Source organism: Macaca thibetana, chromosome 3 (genome assembly GCF_024542745.1).
Source record: "Macaca thibetana thibetana isolate TM-01 chromosome 3, ASM2454274v1, whole genome shotgun sequence".
Taxonomy (NCBI): domain Eukaryota; kingdom Metazoa; phylum Chordata; class Mammalia; order Primates; family Cercopithecidae; genus Macaca; species Macaca thibetana.
The window spans coordinates 9,498,341-9,515,653 of record NC_065580.1 but is presented as its reverse complement, the minus strand read 5'-3'; the positions used below and the strand labels follow the sequence as shown (position 1 = coordinate 9,515,653).

At 47.0% G+C, this 17,313-nt stretch overlaps 2 protein-coding genes across 4 annotated transcripts in view; both read right to left on the bottom strand.

Moving 5' to 3' along the window:
- The window catches only part of ZNF777 (zinc finger protein 777), a 29,818-nt gene extending 23,669 nt beyond the window's left edge, over window positions 1–6,149 (bottom strand). Inside the window, exons 1-2 of one of the 3 annotated variants that reach the window (XM_050785808.1) lie at window positions 6,008–6,149; window positions 384–1,244 (exon numbers count right to left, since the gene is read on the bottom strand). In XM_050785808.1, the coding sequence (XP_050641765.1) occupies window positions 384–1,229 (846 nt within the window). In that variant the 5' untranslated portion in view covers window positions 1,230–1,244; window positions 6,008–6,149. Of the gene's footprint in view, window positions 1–383; window positions 1,245–4,849; window positions 5,019–5,207; window positions 5,279–6,007 lie in introns of those variants that run through there. The other 2 variants (XM_050785809.1, XM_050785810.1) reach the window with 2 other exon arrangements.
- Window positions 1–17,313, bottom strand: part of ZNF425 (zinc finger protein 425) — a 370,402-nt gene that overhangs the window by 350,031 nt on the left and 3,058 nt on the right. The window lies entirely within an intron of this gene.

Sequence of the window (17,313 nt, the reverse complement as noted above, 5' to 3'; positions counted from 1 at the left end):
CAGATCCTGGTGATGTTTAACCCAAGCTCCGTCCTCTGCTGCAATTGTAAAGCGAACGCACCCTCAGTGACTGATGGTAAAGCCTCTCCACGGCTCTCATCGGCCTTCGCTTTGCCTTCATAGCCTCTCACACCATGGACAGCTCTGCTGAACACCCTTCTAAACTGACAGCCCCTGATCCCAGGGGCATTTCTGTACTAGCCTATACTCTCATCAACACAAGAAATAATTTGATTTTGGCACATCCTAGCAACTGGGATCACTATATTTTTTCCTTTCTCAACCACCCCTTTCTTTCATATTATACTACATTCCTAAACCACACTCCAATTCAGATTCCTTGGATCAGCTTCCTTGGGAAGCCCCAGTTGGGATGTGCTTACCTTGGGAACTTCTCCATTGCTGCCGGGGGGCAGCCGCAGGATCCAGAAATTTCTGTTTTTCAGCAGGTTCTCCATGTTCTCCAGCCGCCTCTGCAGCAGCCCATATTCCTGCAGCAGGGTCCCCAGCACGACCCACTTGCTCTCCAGATGGTTCGCAAACTCCACGGCTGTCTTTTCGCAGTCGGCTATCTTCTTTTCATTTGTCCCCGTCCTGCCTTCCAGGGTCAGTAGCCTCATGGCCTGGGCCTCCAGCTTCCTCTCCACTGCTTGGACGGCAGCCCACACAGCCAAGCGGGTGATCTCCGCTGTGGGGAGCGGCTGTTCCTTCTGGACTGCAGAAGAGATCTGGAAGGGGGTGTCCTTTTGGGAAACCGGGCTCTGGAGCAGGGGGTCCACGTCAGTCTCGGGAACTGTTGGGGAAAGGGTCAGGGGGTCTTTCTCAGGAGTTTCAGGGGAGTGAACGGGGGCTTCTTGGTGCTGGGGGGAGTGGGAGAGGAGGGAGATTTCTGGTTCAGCAGCAGCTGGGGGTGGATACTGGGTCCCTTCCTGGGAAGCCAGGGGGCCCTGGAGAGGAGTCTCTTGCTCAGAAGCGGCAGAACACAGGAGTGAGGGTCCCTTCTGGAGCACATGTGGCATCCAGCCAGAAGTCTCTTGCTTGGGAGCACTGGAAGTTTGGGGCAGGGAGGCTTGTCGGGGAATGGTGGGAGACAAAGAAGGAATTTCTTTGGGAGGAAGAATGCGGGATTGGAACAGAGTTTCTCGAGGGAGTCCAGCAGGGGCCTGACGTAAGGTTTCTTCTTGCGGAACACTGGGGAACGACAGAGGTGATGAGCGTTGATTCTCCATGTCCAGCTGTTGAACCTGTGTTCATGGAAGAAAGGAAAAGAGGATTGAAGGTCACAGTCTCCAGCTAGCAAAATAAATCCCAAAGACAAGTATACACATAAAAAGTGCTTCCATTTGGTAGCAATAACATGTGCCCCTCAAATGTGAATCTCTTCTAGAGACCACAGCACCAATTTAGACATCAATTATAACACTATTATGAACAGCAAATGAAAGATGATTATGCCATCTTTTCCTTCTTACAGAGCCATCTCCTTTTTACAACATACACTGCACAGGTACCTTACGAACAGCAGTGTGGGAGAGGGGAAGGGCGCTGGGCTCCTGTTAGAACATGTGGCTTTTGGCCCTGTCTACACCTATTGCCACCTGTGTCACTCTGGATCAGTCGTTTGACCTCTCTGTTCTTAGTGCCGTGTCCTCATCCGTAAAACGAGGATAATAATATCTGGCACACACACCACCCCCCCGAGTTGTTAGAGCAGTGAACATAAAACTTTGAGAAACAAAAGAGCAGAATTTTGTAAAAGCCAAGCACTTACTATCCTACATCTCCCAGCAGGGGTGGGGGTTCACCAGCAGGGGCCGGAACTGTTAATGTTCTTAACTGGAAGGTGGACTTGGCATCCAGCCACCACCACTTCTACCAGCATTAGGCCTTTGTGGTGCCCTGGGTTCCTTCCTTCGTTCAGTCCAAAAGTGAGGACATGACATTATCTGAAGTTTCCCAGACTCCTACTCTTTGATAACAGTTGCACTGCAGACTCATCTCAATGAGTCAGTATGGTATATGTTTGACTTGGAAACATCTTCTATGTGCCCGGCCCCTGCTGTAGAGGCTGAATGGACTTCTGGATATTTTGGCCTGGTTCTGCTATAAGCAGAGCGAGACATCAAGGCAGGTGAAGGCAGGCAATTCAACCACTCCTAGGAGTGGGCAGTGATCCACTGCAGTAGGTGTGCTCAGGTGGTCTGGGTTCCACCCTCGGGTTTCCGAGGTGGGGAATGAGGAAGCAGTGAGGCCTGGAAGGACGGGCAGCAGAGCAGAAGTCAGCCGGACTGGTGACTGGTATCCAGATTTGGGGGGACTAGACCACCACAAAGACTTGGAGTCCTTCTGGGATCTCAATGACCCACGCTCTCCTTGTTCCCCACCCTGCCATACTCACATTGAGAGAATTCTTGAGTCACTGGGAGGCGAAGCCACGATCTTCTGTGAGTAACTAGTTATGTATTTACCTACCTAGATCACCAATATCTTTCGGAACCGAACACAATTTCTCCTGTTACAATGTCTGTCCACTCCCTCATCATCTTCCTTCAGTGAATCTGCTCAGTCACTATGCTCTATATCCAAGTGGTCTTTAATTAAAATTTCAATTTTCTTCAGTTGAAAATTAGCATATCCCCAGTGTTCAGTCTGACATATGGTATGTGTATAGTATGGGCCTGAAGAGTAAACTGTTGAGTTACAAAAAAATTATTAGGATAAATAATGACGTTCCTTTAGTCACCTATCAGAGACTTATCTAAAGCTATTCCATATCTTCTACAGCTTTTTTTTCTTTTATTGGTTCACTTATAGGTGACTTAACTGTGACAGCATCATACTTTTAAGCCACGGATTGAATATTCAAGATCCTAGTCACAAAAGGTTTTTGAGGTAGTATCGTCTAATGGCCTCTACCTTGAACCAGACATGAGCACTAATCAGCTGAGAATGGCTAACAATTATCCAGTATTTATTATGTGCCGTGAGCTGTGTTAAGCATTTTAAAGGATTATCTCATTTAATCCTCACAAAATCTATGAAACAGGTACTACTAGAGTTACTACCCATACTTAGTACAGGAGGACACTGGGGACAGGAGAGGCTAAGCAACCTGCCCCAAGTCACCCAGTGTTCTGGTTCCACAGCCTGCAGACTACCTCCAGGCCTTAACTGTCAACTGAGGCAGCTGACCAGGCAGGTGTGTGCTCTGAATCCTTTTTACCTCTAAAATCCCGAGGCCAGATGTTATTAATACACAAAGACTTGTGGCAGGTTTGATAGGGTTGGGAGAGGTGGGGAGGAAGGCCTTGCCTTTAGAGATATTATCATTTAAGTTGCGGTCAGGGACCTCTTTGAAAACCTAATGAAAGTTTTGGGTTCTTGTCCTCAAAAAAGACACAAGGGCACATACATAGAATTTTGCAAACATCTTCAAGGAACTCACAGACCCCTAAACCTGCAGGCTCATCAACAGCTAAACCATCTCTCAACTCTTCACTGAGGTGAAGGAAGCGCTGGGGGGCCCTCAAGGCTAGGTGCCTGGCTCTCAGGGAAAGTGACTGCCTAACACAACACAATAGGCACATTACAGCCCTTGCCTCAGAGGGAGATTAGGGTATCTGCCTAGCACTAGAAAGAAGGGGGAAAAAGAAATCCCAGGGGAGCAAGTGAGTCTCTGAGTAATGCAGAGGTTTAACTGAAACAATGAAAAAAAAAAAAAAAAAAAAAAAAGCCGCCAGTATAGTAGACAGAGCCAGCAGACCAAGGCATCTTTACCAGCTAGACAAATCAGAGCTCAAAGGAAAATACTATTTCTTTGCTATTATTAGACTGTCTCTCTCCATTTCCGGATTTGGAGGACTGTAGAGGGGCCACGGGAGTGTGTTCCCTCCCTCGCCTCCCAAATAAAAGCCCTTTGCTATAATTTCATCCATCCCAGTAAACCTGTGGCTTATCTCACCCTAAGCAGAAAGAAATGCCCAAAGAGAAGGAGGGAGCTGTAAATATATCTAAAACGAATAAGCTCAAATTCTCAAATTGCTGGTAGGGGGTTGGAGGGAGAATTCTTTTGAACCATATTCGTAGGATTTAACCGTCCCTCCTTCCCCCACGGATCAGGAGTGGACAGAGTCTCCAGGATTCATGCCACATTAGCAGAAGCATCCATAACCACAGTATCTGACTTATTAAGAAAGTCGTGGCATTTTTTTGAATGACCCAGTATGGTTCACCCAGCATTATATTCAAGGCCCCGGAAGGACTGAGTCCGGAATAAGGCATGTAAAAATCTTCGTTTTATTTTACTTTCCCAAGAGTTTTTTTTTAATTAAAGAATTGGGAGGCTTTTTAGAAAGCTATATATCCTGCCTCCTTCCTGTGTACACAATAGGAAACTGAGGCTCAAAGGCACAGACTCCCATGCAGTAATCCTCTCACTAACATGGCCAGGAGGTCTCAAAGAGCAGGCCTGCGGGAGGATCTGAGGGATGATTTTTTAAGAGTGGCTCCCTGAAGAGGAACATCAGCCCCCAACCCCCGAGAAGCTCACTCCCCAGACACCATCTGTCAGGACACCCAAAGTTTAGCCCGCGACCTTCCAGACGCAGAGGCCGGAGGCCGAGGCTTGAGCTCAGAGAGTAACCTGCTCCCACCGCGGAGATGCCCAGCTGGGCGCTGCCCGGCCTCCCCCACCGCCTCCGACGGGCCGCGTCTGCTGCCAGGGCGGCCCAGGCCCCTCACCCAGGGGCGGCCGCCGGCAGAGCCACCCCCTCCCCGTCCAGGCCCGCAGCCCGCTGGGCAGGCCTTTCTGGGGCCGCCGCACCGTGCCACGGATGCCTTGCTACGTGACCTTGGGGCCGGAAGGGCGGGTGGCCGCCAGGTGTCTGTGCCTCAGTGTCTCCGTTCTGCGAAATGGGAGAGCCGCGTCAGCGCCGCGCCCGGGCCGGCGAAGGCTCCGCGGGGCCGAGCTCTGCGGAAAACGTGCCGGCCGCTACCCCGACGGACGCAGCGCGGGCCCCGCAGGGAGCGAGCGCGCCTCCGGGCGCCCCACCTCGGGGCCGCGTGTGTGCCCGGCCGGGCGTCAGCGCAGCCTCGCACGGACGGCGGTGGGGCCCGTAGCCCTCCCCCACCGCCCGGGTCAAGACGCGCGGGCCCCTCCAGGGCGCCCCCACCCCCCGCGCCAACGTCGCAGCGTTTCTGCCCCTTACCAAGATCCCAGGCCGGGCCGCCGAGCCGGGGACACGCAGGCCGTCCCCGGGGCCCCGAGGCCGCGCGTCCGTGCGCGCGCGGGCCGGCCTCACCGGAGCCGGGGCCGCCTCGGCCATGGCCCTGCGCTGTCCGACCCGGGCCCCCGGAGTCGCCGCCGCTACTGCCGCCGCCGCCGCCGCCGCTGCCGCTGTTGCGCGCGGCCCCACGCAGGCCCGGCCGCCCGGCGCTCTCCGCAGGCGGCGCCGGCCCAACCCTGTCTTCCCCGCCGGGACTCGCGCGCGGCCGTCGGGCCCCGGCCTGCTCGGGGCGCGCGGGGCGAGCGGGCGCGGGGCCGCGGAGCCCGGGCGGCGGCGTCGGAGCGGGGCGCGCGGCTGTGCGGGCGGCCCGGCCGGCTGCGTCCCGGCGGCGAGCTGGGCCCCGGCCCTCAACGGCGGCCCCCGGCCCGCGCGCCGCCCCTCTGCGGCCGCGGCTGGGACCCCGGCTCCGGCCCCGGCCCCGGCTGCGAGCTGCGCTGCCGTCCCGGCGCCTCTTCAGCAGGGGAGCTGCACAGCAGCTGCCATGTTGCTACAAACTGCATCCTGGGAGGCATGTCCCTCTCAGGCCGTTTAAAGAGAAACACTCCGAGGCTCGTCGGAGGCTGCCGGAACCCAGACAGCTCCATCTACAGCTGGTAGGAGCGAACAGTGTCGAGCGAGCCGCCCGGCGGCGACGGACACGCCCTGAGCCCGGGCCAGCCCGTCGTGGAGCCCGGGCCGAACCGCCGGGGCCTCCCACCCTCCAGGACCCTCCGGCCTCTCACCTGGGGTCCTCTCCTGCCCGGACACCCTCGGGCGAGGCCAGGAGGCGCGCGGGCGGAGGCGAAGTCGGAGCGCGCAGCCCAGGCGACGTGCTGGGGTCTGGAGGCGGCTTGATTGGCTCCGACAGCCTTCCTCCCGCCGATCCCCTGCGCCTCTCACACCCAGAACCCGGGGTCGTTCCCTTTCAAAACCTGCGCTCACAAAGGGATCTAAGAAACCCGTCACACCAGAGAAAGCCCGGAGTTCATGTGACCAGCTCAGTGCAGCCCGGGTTCCAGGGACGCGGGCTGTGCTTCCAAGGGGAGCCAGGGGGTTGGGTGCTTTTGTGAAATGCCCGAGTGTTGTTTTCGACATGAAAGGACAGAATTCCTAGAATCAGACCCTGCTGGGGATGGAAGTGGCCAGACGGGTCATTTAGGAGGAAACTGAGGCCGAGTGGGAGGTGACTTGTTTACCCTCAGTCACAGTGTGAATGAATGCTCTTTGTAACCATGAGAAGTCCCAAAAGAAATGCAGGAGCTTAGAGTTGAAGACTCCCCTTCCTGGACAGGTCCACTTAACCGTGTATTAATTGAATACCTACGAGGTGGCGAGAACTGGGGATAAATTGAAAAGGAAAAAAAAAGAAGAAACTATAGGCAGGCGTCCTGGTTATTAGCGATGAAGCCCAACTGGAACTAACTTAAGTGAGGGGGAAGGCGGGGGGAGCAGAGGACATGTGTTTACCTAATGGAACCCCAGGAGTGGAACTGGTCTTGGAAGGCAACAGGACTCAGTATGCTGGCAGCTCAGATAATGGAAAGTTATAGCCGGGCGCGGTGGCTCATGGCTGTAATCCCAGCACTTTGGGAGGCCGAGGTGGGCAGATCACGAGGTCAAGAGATTGAGACCAACCTGGCCAACGTGATGAAAACCCGTCTCTACTAAAAATACAAAAATTAGCTGGACGTGGTGGCACGGCCCTGTAGTCTCAGCTACTCGGGCTGGCTGCGGCAGGAAAATCGCTTGAACCCGGGAGGCAGAGGTTGCAGTGAGCCGAGATCGGGCCACTGCACTCCAGCCTAGGGGACAGATCAAGACTCTATCTCAAAAAAAAAAAAAAAAGGAAAGTTACGGATAGAGGTAAGGCCAGAGCTATGCATCCTGTCCCCTCCCTTCCCGGAGGCTAGAGTTCTCACTCAGGTCTTTATGCATTTCCTAACATGTGTGCATTCGTAAACAATGCACCCTACGGGTTTTGGTGTTTTTACATTTTATGTGAATGATATTATCCAGTCCCTATCCTGTTGCAACTTGCTTTTTTCCATGGGTCATTTTGTTTTTGAGATAAAGACATGTTTAAACAAGAATATCTGGTTCATTCATTTTACCCACAATATAGTAGTTCATTGAATATATAAACTACAGTTTACGTTCCATTCGCCCTAGAGGAATGAGAACAAACCTGCTGCCAGCGACATCTGCATGCATGTCTTATTGTGCACTGCTAAAGTGCGTCTCGAGAGACGCCTAGACATGGGACTCTGGATGGCAAGAGCACCTTCATCTTTCCCTGGCTTCCCGAACTGCTCCCTGAAGGGATGGTGCCCACTTACACATCCACCATCGTGTAATTTTCTCTTTCCCCATCCTGGCTCATACTTACTGATAATGGACTCAGAACGTTTGCTGACATGATGAGTGTGAAATGGTAGCTCATTATTTTAATTTGTATTTGTATTAATGAAGTTGGGCATCTTTTCATGTTTACCAGACATTTGGTTTCTTCCTCTGTAAATTTCCTCTTCATATCATTTGCCAATGTTTCTGTTGTGAGATCTTTTTCTTATTGGCTTATAGTTGTTTCATTAAAAATCTATTCTGGATGTTAATCATATCACCAAACATTTAATGTAATTACTAATATGATTGCATTTAAATCTACCATCTTACTAGTTATTTTCTATGTGTTCCAGCTGTTCAGTGATACCTCTCTCTCTCTGTTTCTCTCTCTGCCTGCTTTGGGGTTGAGGTTTTTTTTTTAATTCTATTTTTATATTAATACTCTATTTTTTAGTAATTTCTATTTTCACCGTTCTTTTACTAGTTACATATAATGGTTGTCCTCAGTTTTACAATATACATCTTTAATTTTTTAACAGTCTACATAAATTATGCCACTTCACATATGGTGCGATAACCTTACAACAGGTTATCCCTACCATCTTTTATACTGTTGTTAGCATACATTTGATGTTTATGTATATAATCTCCACAATACCTTGTTAGATGTGCAGATGGCAAATATCTTCTCCCAGCCTGTCTTTTAACATGTTTCATGGTAAGTGTTGCATAAACATTAAACATTTTTTAATTAAAGTATTATTTATATGCAGTGTAATGCAGATTTCAAGTTTATGGCTTGTCTAGCTTTGACAAATGCAAAGACTTATGTACTCCATACCTGCCATCAAGATATAAAACATTTCAGCTGGGCACGGTGGCTCACGCCTGTAATCCTAGCACTTTGGGAGGCCAAGGCGGGTGGATCACCTGAGGTCAGGAGTTCGAGACCAGCCTGGCCAACATGGTGAAACCTCATCTGTACTAAAAATACAAAAATTAGCTGGTCATGGTGGCAGGCACCTGTAGTCCCAGCTACTCAGGAGGCTGAGGCAGGAGAATCGCTTGAACCTGGGAGGTGGAGGTTGCAGTGAGCCAAGATCGTGCCACTGTACTCCAGCCTGGGCAAGAGAGCAAAAACTCCATCTCAAAATAAATAAATAAATAAATAAATAAATAAATAAAGCATTTCATTACTGAAGAAAGTTCCCTTATGTTCTTTTTCAGTCTTTGAGTTCTGATGAATCCATGCATCTGTGTTCTGCCATGGTAGATTACTTTTGCCTTTTCATAGAAATGGAATCATACATATACACTCTTCTGTATGTAGGTTCCTTTAGTCAGCATACTGCTTTTGAGATTCTGTCATGCTGTTGCATTTTCAGTAGTTCAGTCCTTTGTGTTTCTCAGTAGTACATATTTCATTTCATAAAATTACATGCTTAATATGAATTTATTCCTATAATGGTGTATACTCGTGGTTTATTTTCCCCCCACAAGACTACCAACTGTATATTTGCACATTAATACTAAATATTGTGCAGTCAGCTGCAGATTTTTGTTATGAATGTATCACAAATTGTTAGCAAAAAGTGTTTTGTATTTTCTTCAGTAAATGGTTCTTCTTTTAAAAAACATTTTGTATATTGTATTATTATTTATTTCTGATTACTGCATTGTAGTTTTAAAGAGTAGCCTGAGTAAAATATGTTATTTGGAATTTGTTGTGATTTGCTTTGCAACCTATTTTTGTAAATATTCCATGTATACTTGAAAAGAACAAAATCTCTAATTGTTTCAACAAGACTAGTTGAATATGCTTTTGAAATTTTCTATATCCTTACTAATTTTTCTTCATCAATTACAGAGAGATGTAGAAATCTCCTATTGTGACTTTTCCTTTTTTTTCTTTGTAATTCTGTCATTTTTTGCATTATATATTTTGAGGCCATGTTGTTAGGAACATTGAACCTCATTTTTTTTCATAACATTGTGATCTTATTTATTGTAGTAATGCTTTTTGCATTAAAGCCTGTTTTGTCCAGTAATATTAATGCTCCAGCTTTCTTTTGGTTAATGTCTGCTGGTATATCTTTTTCTGTCCAGTGAGTTACTTTGAACTATTTTGTGCCCTCAAGTTTTAGGTATATTGCTTGCAAACATCATGTGACAGGATGTCAAGCATTATTTTGCCTGTGTCTGGGAATTGAGGCTAAGGCTCAGTACTAAGGATAATAGTTGTGAGGAACCCCACATTTTAACTTCATGTGGCCGAAAGGAGTTGAGACAGTCACTTACAGAGCTGACCAGGAGGTACCACCTCAGGACTGGCCCACCACTGGCACCCCTACCCCCATACACAGAAAAAGAAGACTTCAAGAGAGGGAGATTGTTGGCTATTCCTTCCCTTTCCACCACATGAGAGAGTCTTGGTCTCCTTTTGTGGGAGCCCAGGACATGGCTCATAAGCCTTTTCAGTCTCCATCTTCCACTGTAGGGAAGAAGAGGAGGCCTTTGATATGTGTCTCCTGAAGTGTGTGGATGTACTGAATCATGGAAACAGTATTTCATGTCGATTTCTGAAGAAGTAACTCATCAGAGTAGGGCTTAAAGCAACATAGGTGGGGCTATTCCCACTCCATCCCAGTTCCTCTCAACCTGATGGTGCGATGAGACCTCATCAGCTTCCTTGCCTCCCTGGGACAGAGCAGGGAGGGCAGGGAGGGGCAGGGACTCTGTGGCTGCTGTGAGCCACAGGCCACAGGATGAGACGTCTGCCCCTGAGAAAGAGTTAGGGTCAGTACTTTCCAGATTCGTCTCTTAGGGGTGATTCTCAGTGTCAGAGCGGGTGAGGGTGAAGCTGAGCACTACCCCACTTACCTGGACGCTACCATACCAGCAGATGCCTGCAGTCACAGGTGGAACCAAGCTGAATGAAGGTTCTCCATCAACAGATGTAAGCGCATTCTCCTCTACCTCCTTTTTGACCTTATAAAGCCAAAAGTGAAGCTTTGTGAAGGCCTAGGCTAGTGTCTGTGAGGGAAGCATGACAAGGTCTGAAGAACAGACTACATGTTCTCTTCACCCTAAGGTAGATCTAGCCTGAACCAGAGTTGAGGGGACCTGAGTTCTGTGTTGAGCTTCACTCAAAGTTCAAATGTGCCTCACACTAAGACTGAAATGAGACTTTCCTTATAACAGAAAGTGATGAAATATAGTATTAGAATTTTGACAAGATGTCATATGGTATCAAATAGCTGGAAAGCAAGGAAGGGTTGACATAGCACAATTACAGGGCAGTCATGAAGAAAAAGGAAAACTATTTTATGGTTATGCTCCAATGAATGAATACTCCTAAAACTTAAAAGCATAGAGCTGGATTTTTGTTTTCTTTTATAATCTGTCAACTTGTTTTTAAACTAGAAAGCTTATTTTGTTTACATTTGTAGTGAATACAGATGTATTTAGATTTTTTTCATCATTTTATTTTATGATCTTTTCATCACTTCTTTCTCCCTTTCCCTGCCTTCTATTAGATTAGTGAAACTTTCTTCATTCAAATTTTCTCCCTCTGCTAGGCAACATTCTATTTCTATTCATCTAGCAGTTTTAATGAACATTTTAAACGTGTGTTTGACTCACAAAGTCTATATGTAATTGATATCTCTGCGCTTATCTTGAAGTCACAAGGACCATAGAATACTTTCATTTTAATCATACTCCATCCACCTTACATGGGATTGTTTTCTAGTATTTTAGTTCCATTTTTTTGTATCCCTAAAATTTGTATTGTTTTATAAAGCCAATGCATGTTAAGATTTACCCACATTTACTGATACTTTTTCTCACCATTGTTTCTTCTTATATCCTTCTCCTACTGGATTTACCTACTAAGTTCAAGTTTCTTCTTCCTGAAAGATAGTCCCTAATAGTTTGTTTTCAGTGAGGGTCTATGAATGGAATATCTGAGTTTTTATTTTCTGAAAACATCTTTATTTGGTTTTGCTGTTGTATGATAGTTGATCAGGGTATAAAATCTTCATTGACAGTATTTTCCCTTACCACTTTGTAGATGTTAGTCCATTGTCTTCTGACTTCCATGTTTACCATAAAAGAGTCTATTGTCAATCTAGTAGTTTTCCTTAGAAGCCAATCTGGTTTTTTCCTCTGGTTGTTTTCAGGATGTCCTCTTTGTTTTTGGTGTTTGATAGTTTTATCACAATATTTTTACATGTGACTTTACCTTTTGTTGATGAAAATAGTCAAACTATAAAATATTTGAAGAGATTTTTTTTCTGAGCCAAATATAAGTGACCAAGAAGTCAACAAAGAAAAAAAAAAGAGTGACCAATGGCCCATGACACAGCCCCAGGGGATCCAAAGTGGCTGGGCTACAGCTTGGTTTTTTATATTTTAGGGAGACACAAGACATCAGTGAATACATGTAAGACGTACATTGGTTTGGTCTGGAAAGGCAGGAAAACTGGAAGCAGGGCCTTCCACGACATAGGTGGATTCAAAGATTTTCTCATTGGCAATTGACTGAGTTATTATCTAAAGACCTGGAATCAATAGGAAGGAATGTCTAGGTTAAGATAAGGGGTTGTGAAGAGCAAGGTTTTATCATGCAGATGAAACCTTCAGGTAGCTGGCTTCAGAGCTCTTATGAGACCTAAAAAGATGCCAGACTCTTAGTTAATTGTCTCCTGGATCACGGAAAAGACCTGGAAAGAAACAGGGATTTTCTATAGAATGTAGATTTTTCCCCTCAAGAGACAGCTTGGCAGGGCCATTTCAAAATACGTCAAAGAAATAAGTTTTGGGATAAAACACTTCAATTTTTTCAGGGCCTGCTATTTTTCATGTGATGCTATACTAGAGTCAGGCTAGAAATTGTGTCTTATTGCTACAAAAAGTCTTTTCTGGCAGTCTTGGGATCTCCATTTTAATGTTAATGCTAGTCAGCTGTGCCTGAATTCCAACAGAGGGCGGGTATAATGAGGTATGTCCGACCTCCACTTCCCATCATGGCCTGAACTAGTTTTTCAGGTTAGCTTTGGAATGCCCTTGGCTGAGGGAAGGGTCCATCAGTCAGTTGGGGAGCTTAGAATTTTATTTTTGGTTTACATTCTATTTACCTTATTCAGGACTTGTGCCTCTTAAATTTGAAGATTTATATCTTTCATCAAATTTTGAAAATTGTTAGCCATTCTTTTTTTTTTTTAAAGTTTCTTTTCTCCAGATTTCCTAATCATTGCTTTCTAGATGAGAGCACCTGATTAGATAGAGGCATGGCAAATATTCCTAGCCTATGTTGTTAACATGTCATGTTTCTGTCCATAATTTTCTGTGTCCTTCATTCTGGGTACTTTTCTTATCTAGCTTTGATTTAACTAATTCTTTTCAGCTGTATCTAGTCCTGCAGTTTCACCAGTCCATTAAAAAATGTTCAAAGAGCATATATTTTATATATTCTAGAAATTCTGTTTCAAATACTACTTTCTTTTTTTATAGTATCTTGATTTTTTAAAAAATTAGAGATTTTGCACTCCTGGTATCTTGTTTTATGTTAGGGTTTGGTGATTTCTAGTTCTATGGTTTTCCCACTCTGCTTTTTCTACTTTGTGCCCTCTGTTAGTCTTACACATTACAAAAATTCTCATTTTGTATTCTCTTCTGGATTATGTTTACATGAATTCAAGCTCTTGGATTTTAATCTGCTGCTTGTGTCCTCACTGATGGTGGATTGTTTCCTTGTGGATTTTGCAACGTGTGACTATGAGCTTACACTGAGCAGGGCTTGTGGTCTGGATTGTGGGATGGTTCCTCCTGTTTTTGAATTTGCTTCAGTCAGAAACCTCAAGTGCTATCACTGGGCTAAGGCCAATTTTTATGTCAATGTATCAGCCCAGTGGATAATGTACATTTGAATCACAAACCTGTATGAGGTACTAGCTGTGGTTTTGAATTCTGAAGGAAGATACCACCCCCTCTGGTGCCATCACCCAGAGTCCAGCCTGAAACAGATAAGCTCTCTGTCATCTGTGGCAGCCGTGGAGCTACGCCACTCACATCTCCATTCAGGAACTTACTATTCAGCTGCAAGGTGCCCTGCTAACAGCTTAAGTAGTGAACCCCTTCAGAAAATGCCCTGGTTTTCATGCTTTTCTTGGGCAGCCCCAGTCCATGGCTGAGCAGGTGGGGTCCTAGGGCCTGGTTATTTCTGCCTAACATGGAACTTCTCTGAGAGGCAATATTTGCTCTTGAGCCCCTCATCGGGTTGGCTGAAACTCAGATCCACATCCTGCTCTGTTCCTGCTTTCTTACCTCTTTCCTTTCACAGGTATTGGCCCTGCCTTGTGGCCTAAGACTTGCCTGAAAGATCCTGCTTCCTCCCCCATTTATCTTCTACAGGCATTATTCCCCAGTAGACCTCCTGAACTCCAAGCCGTGTCTGTGTCTGCTTCCCAGAGATGCGACTAACACAACATCCTTTGTTGTTGGGATGCATTTTTTTCTGAACCATGTATTTAATGAAGACGAGGCCCTCGAAAATGAGGCCTCAAGGGGCTTTATGTGGAGGTGCCAGTTTTTACCTCTGTTGGCCCAAGGCCTACATATCCTTCTCCTCACCCCACTCCAGGTAGGCCCAGCAGCGACCCACGTGCTGACAACTTGGGTGTACAGTTTTGCCTTCGTTTGGGGCACACTGGAGTTTCCTTTTATTTCATTCTATCTTAGCTCCATATTTAAAGTTATGTTTGGCCAGGTGCGGTGGTGGCTCGCACCTATAATCCCAGCACTTTGGGAGGCTGAGGCGGGCGGATCATGAGGTCAGGAGACCTATACCATCCTGGCTAACACGGTGAACCCCCGTCTCTACTAACAATACAAAAAAAAATTAGCTGGGCGTGGTGGCGGGCACCCGTAGTCCCAGCTACTCGGGAGGCTGAGACAGGGGAATGGCCTGAACCTGGGAGGCGGAGCTTGCAGTGAGCCGAGACCGCGCCACTGCACTCCAGCCTAGGTGACAGGGCGAGACTTTGTCTCAAAAAAAAAAAAAAAGTTACGTTTATGAGGTCCTATCTGGAACTTCCAGATGTAGTTGGGTCATACAATCCACAATATTTGCATTTATGACTCTGACCAAATTTTTTTAATAAAACATAATTATTTAAGTGTATGTATTTCATGTCTAAACTGTGTTTTTAATGTCTTTAAATAATCAGGTACAACTGTACAACTCTGGGTTAAAAGAAACTTGACAATTACAACAAAATTAGAAACTTCGTTTTATAGCTGTCAGGGAATAAAGGCCTCCTTATGACTTCTAAGTTTCTTGCCTCATTTAAAATTTTTTTTTTTTTTAATTTTTTGAGATGGAGTTTCATTCTTGTTGCCCTGGTTGGAGTGCAATGGCATGATCTTGGCTCACTGTAACCTTCACTTCCTGGGTTCAAGGAATTCTCCTGCCCATTCTCCCGAGTAGCTGGGACCTCCTGTTCTGCCCATTTCGGCCTCCCAAAGTGCTAGGATTACAGGCATGAGCCACCACGCCTGGCCTCTTGCCTCATTTTTAAACAGACAACTTTTACACACAAAGTGAGAGATGGTCTCATGAGGTGACAGACGGAGCCTGAGCAGGGGTCTGCGGGAAAAACAGGGGAGGTATCAGTTCCACCTGGAGAGATCAGGGAAGGCTGGGTGATGCTTTGGGCCAAGACCTGGGGGAAAGTGGGAGTGCACCAAGTGGTCCATGAGGAGGGGAAGGACATGACATGCAGTGGGAACGGCATGGTGCTTAGGGAAAGGCTGGCAGTTCGGTTTGTCTAGAGGGTGAGATGCAAGCGGAGGAGGAGAACAAGGAAGGAGTGCCCTCATGAGGGGCTGGATGTGCTGTGCTGAAGTATGCATTTCAGCAAGCAGATGATGGGGAGCCACTGGAGTACTTTACATCAGGGAGCCTCAGTAAGCAGACTTACCAGTTAAAAAGGCCCCCCGGGTCAGTATGAAGGATGGACTGGTGCAGGGTGGGGGTAGGCGTTATAGGCTTAAGGCCCAGAGAGACCTCTAACAAGCCTTCAATGTGGAAAAATGATTGACAAATGTCAGAGGAATGTCAGCGTAATAGTTACAAGTGGCCAGGGCAGTCTTCAAAGATCTTGATGCTATTGAGATGGTTAAAGTGCAGCTTAACCCATCTTGTCTTCAATCTGCCTGTGAATGCTGCATTGCTACTTAACAATGGAAAGAGTTGGAGGGAGGGGGCCATCTTCAGAAGCATCGGGAATAAGAAAACAAAGCTGTAAAAAGATGAAGGAAAAGATGTCAAGAGGAGGCAACAGCAAATGAACACCTTTTGATGGGCAACAGAGGGTGGCCAAGATGAAGGAATGGCTGGAATGATGAACCTCAAATGTTCTCATTTTGGCACAAGTTATTTCAGTGCCAGAACATATATGAACGTCCCAGGGAGTATTTGGCCTGGCCTCAGAGAAGCAATGAGGGTTGCCCTGAGTTTTGGGAGGTGTGGTAAGCTGAATAACACATCCCTCCGCCCAGGATGTCCACATCCTAGTCCCCAGAACCTATGAATGTGTTAACTTTATGTAGCAAAAGGGACTTTGCAGACTTGGTTAAATTTGGATCTTGAGAGGCAGAGATTATCTAAGTGAGCCCAATGTAATCCCAAGGGTCTTTAATGAAAGTAAGGCAGGGCAGTGAGTCAGAAAAAGATGTGACAATGAAAACAGAGGTCAGAGTGATTCCTGTGGAGGAAGGGGCCACGAGCCAAGGAATGGAGGGAGCCTTAGAGGTTGGAAAAAGGGAGGAAATGAATTTTCCTCTGAAGCCTCTGCCTCTGGAAGCAATTCTGCCCTCATGATACCTTGATTTTGGTTCCAGAACTCATTCTGGATTCTGATCACCAGAATGGTAAGATAAACGTGTGCTGGTTTCAGCCACTAGGTTCCTTATCATTTGTTACAGCAGCAGCAGCAGCAGCAGGAAACTACTAGAGGAAGGGAACCCTGTGCTTGGCCAAGCATGACGCTTTGGGACAGTGGTAGTGCAAGGGTTCCCAGGAAGTCCGTGGGGAGTGGTGGCCCTCTCATTCACTGGTACTCGTCTGGTCTCCCTCACAACTGACTGGGCACCTCCTCTGGATGTATGAAGCAGAACTCAACTACCCTGCCCAAACCTGCTCCTTTGTTCTCTGTCTTGGTGAGAGGCACCCAAACCAGAGACCAAGGAGTGCTTCATTTAGGAAACCATGCACCAGGATTCTGGCCACGATACTCCAGATTTCTGCATGTGGTGTGTGGATGAGAGGGAGTGTGAGAACACACAAGATCACTGGGGAGCGTACGGGGTGAAGAGGTGCCCCAAGCTGGACAGACACCAGAGGCTACTCCAGACTCAGCCAGGGGGCAGGTGGACCAGAAGCACAGCAGAGAGGTCAGGACTGACAAGGAGGGCAGCATGTTCCCATCCCCAGTTATCCTCACAGCAGCCAGGGCAGATCTTCTCCCATGCCCGCTGTGGCAAAAATTAAGGTGGATTTGACATTTTCATTTTCTTAAAAAGGCTATGACCAAAACAGAAGACTGAAAACTCGAGCTAAAATGGTAATGATTATTAACTCTGGCTGATGGGAATATGGGTGCTAGCCTGGCTCAACTGCCATTGGCTAGACTTTGCTCTAAGA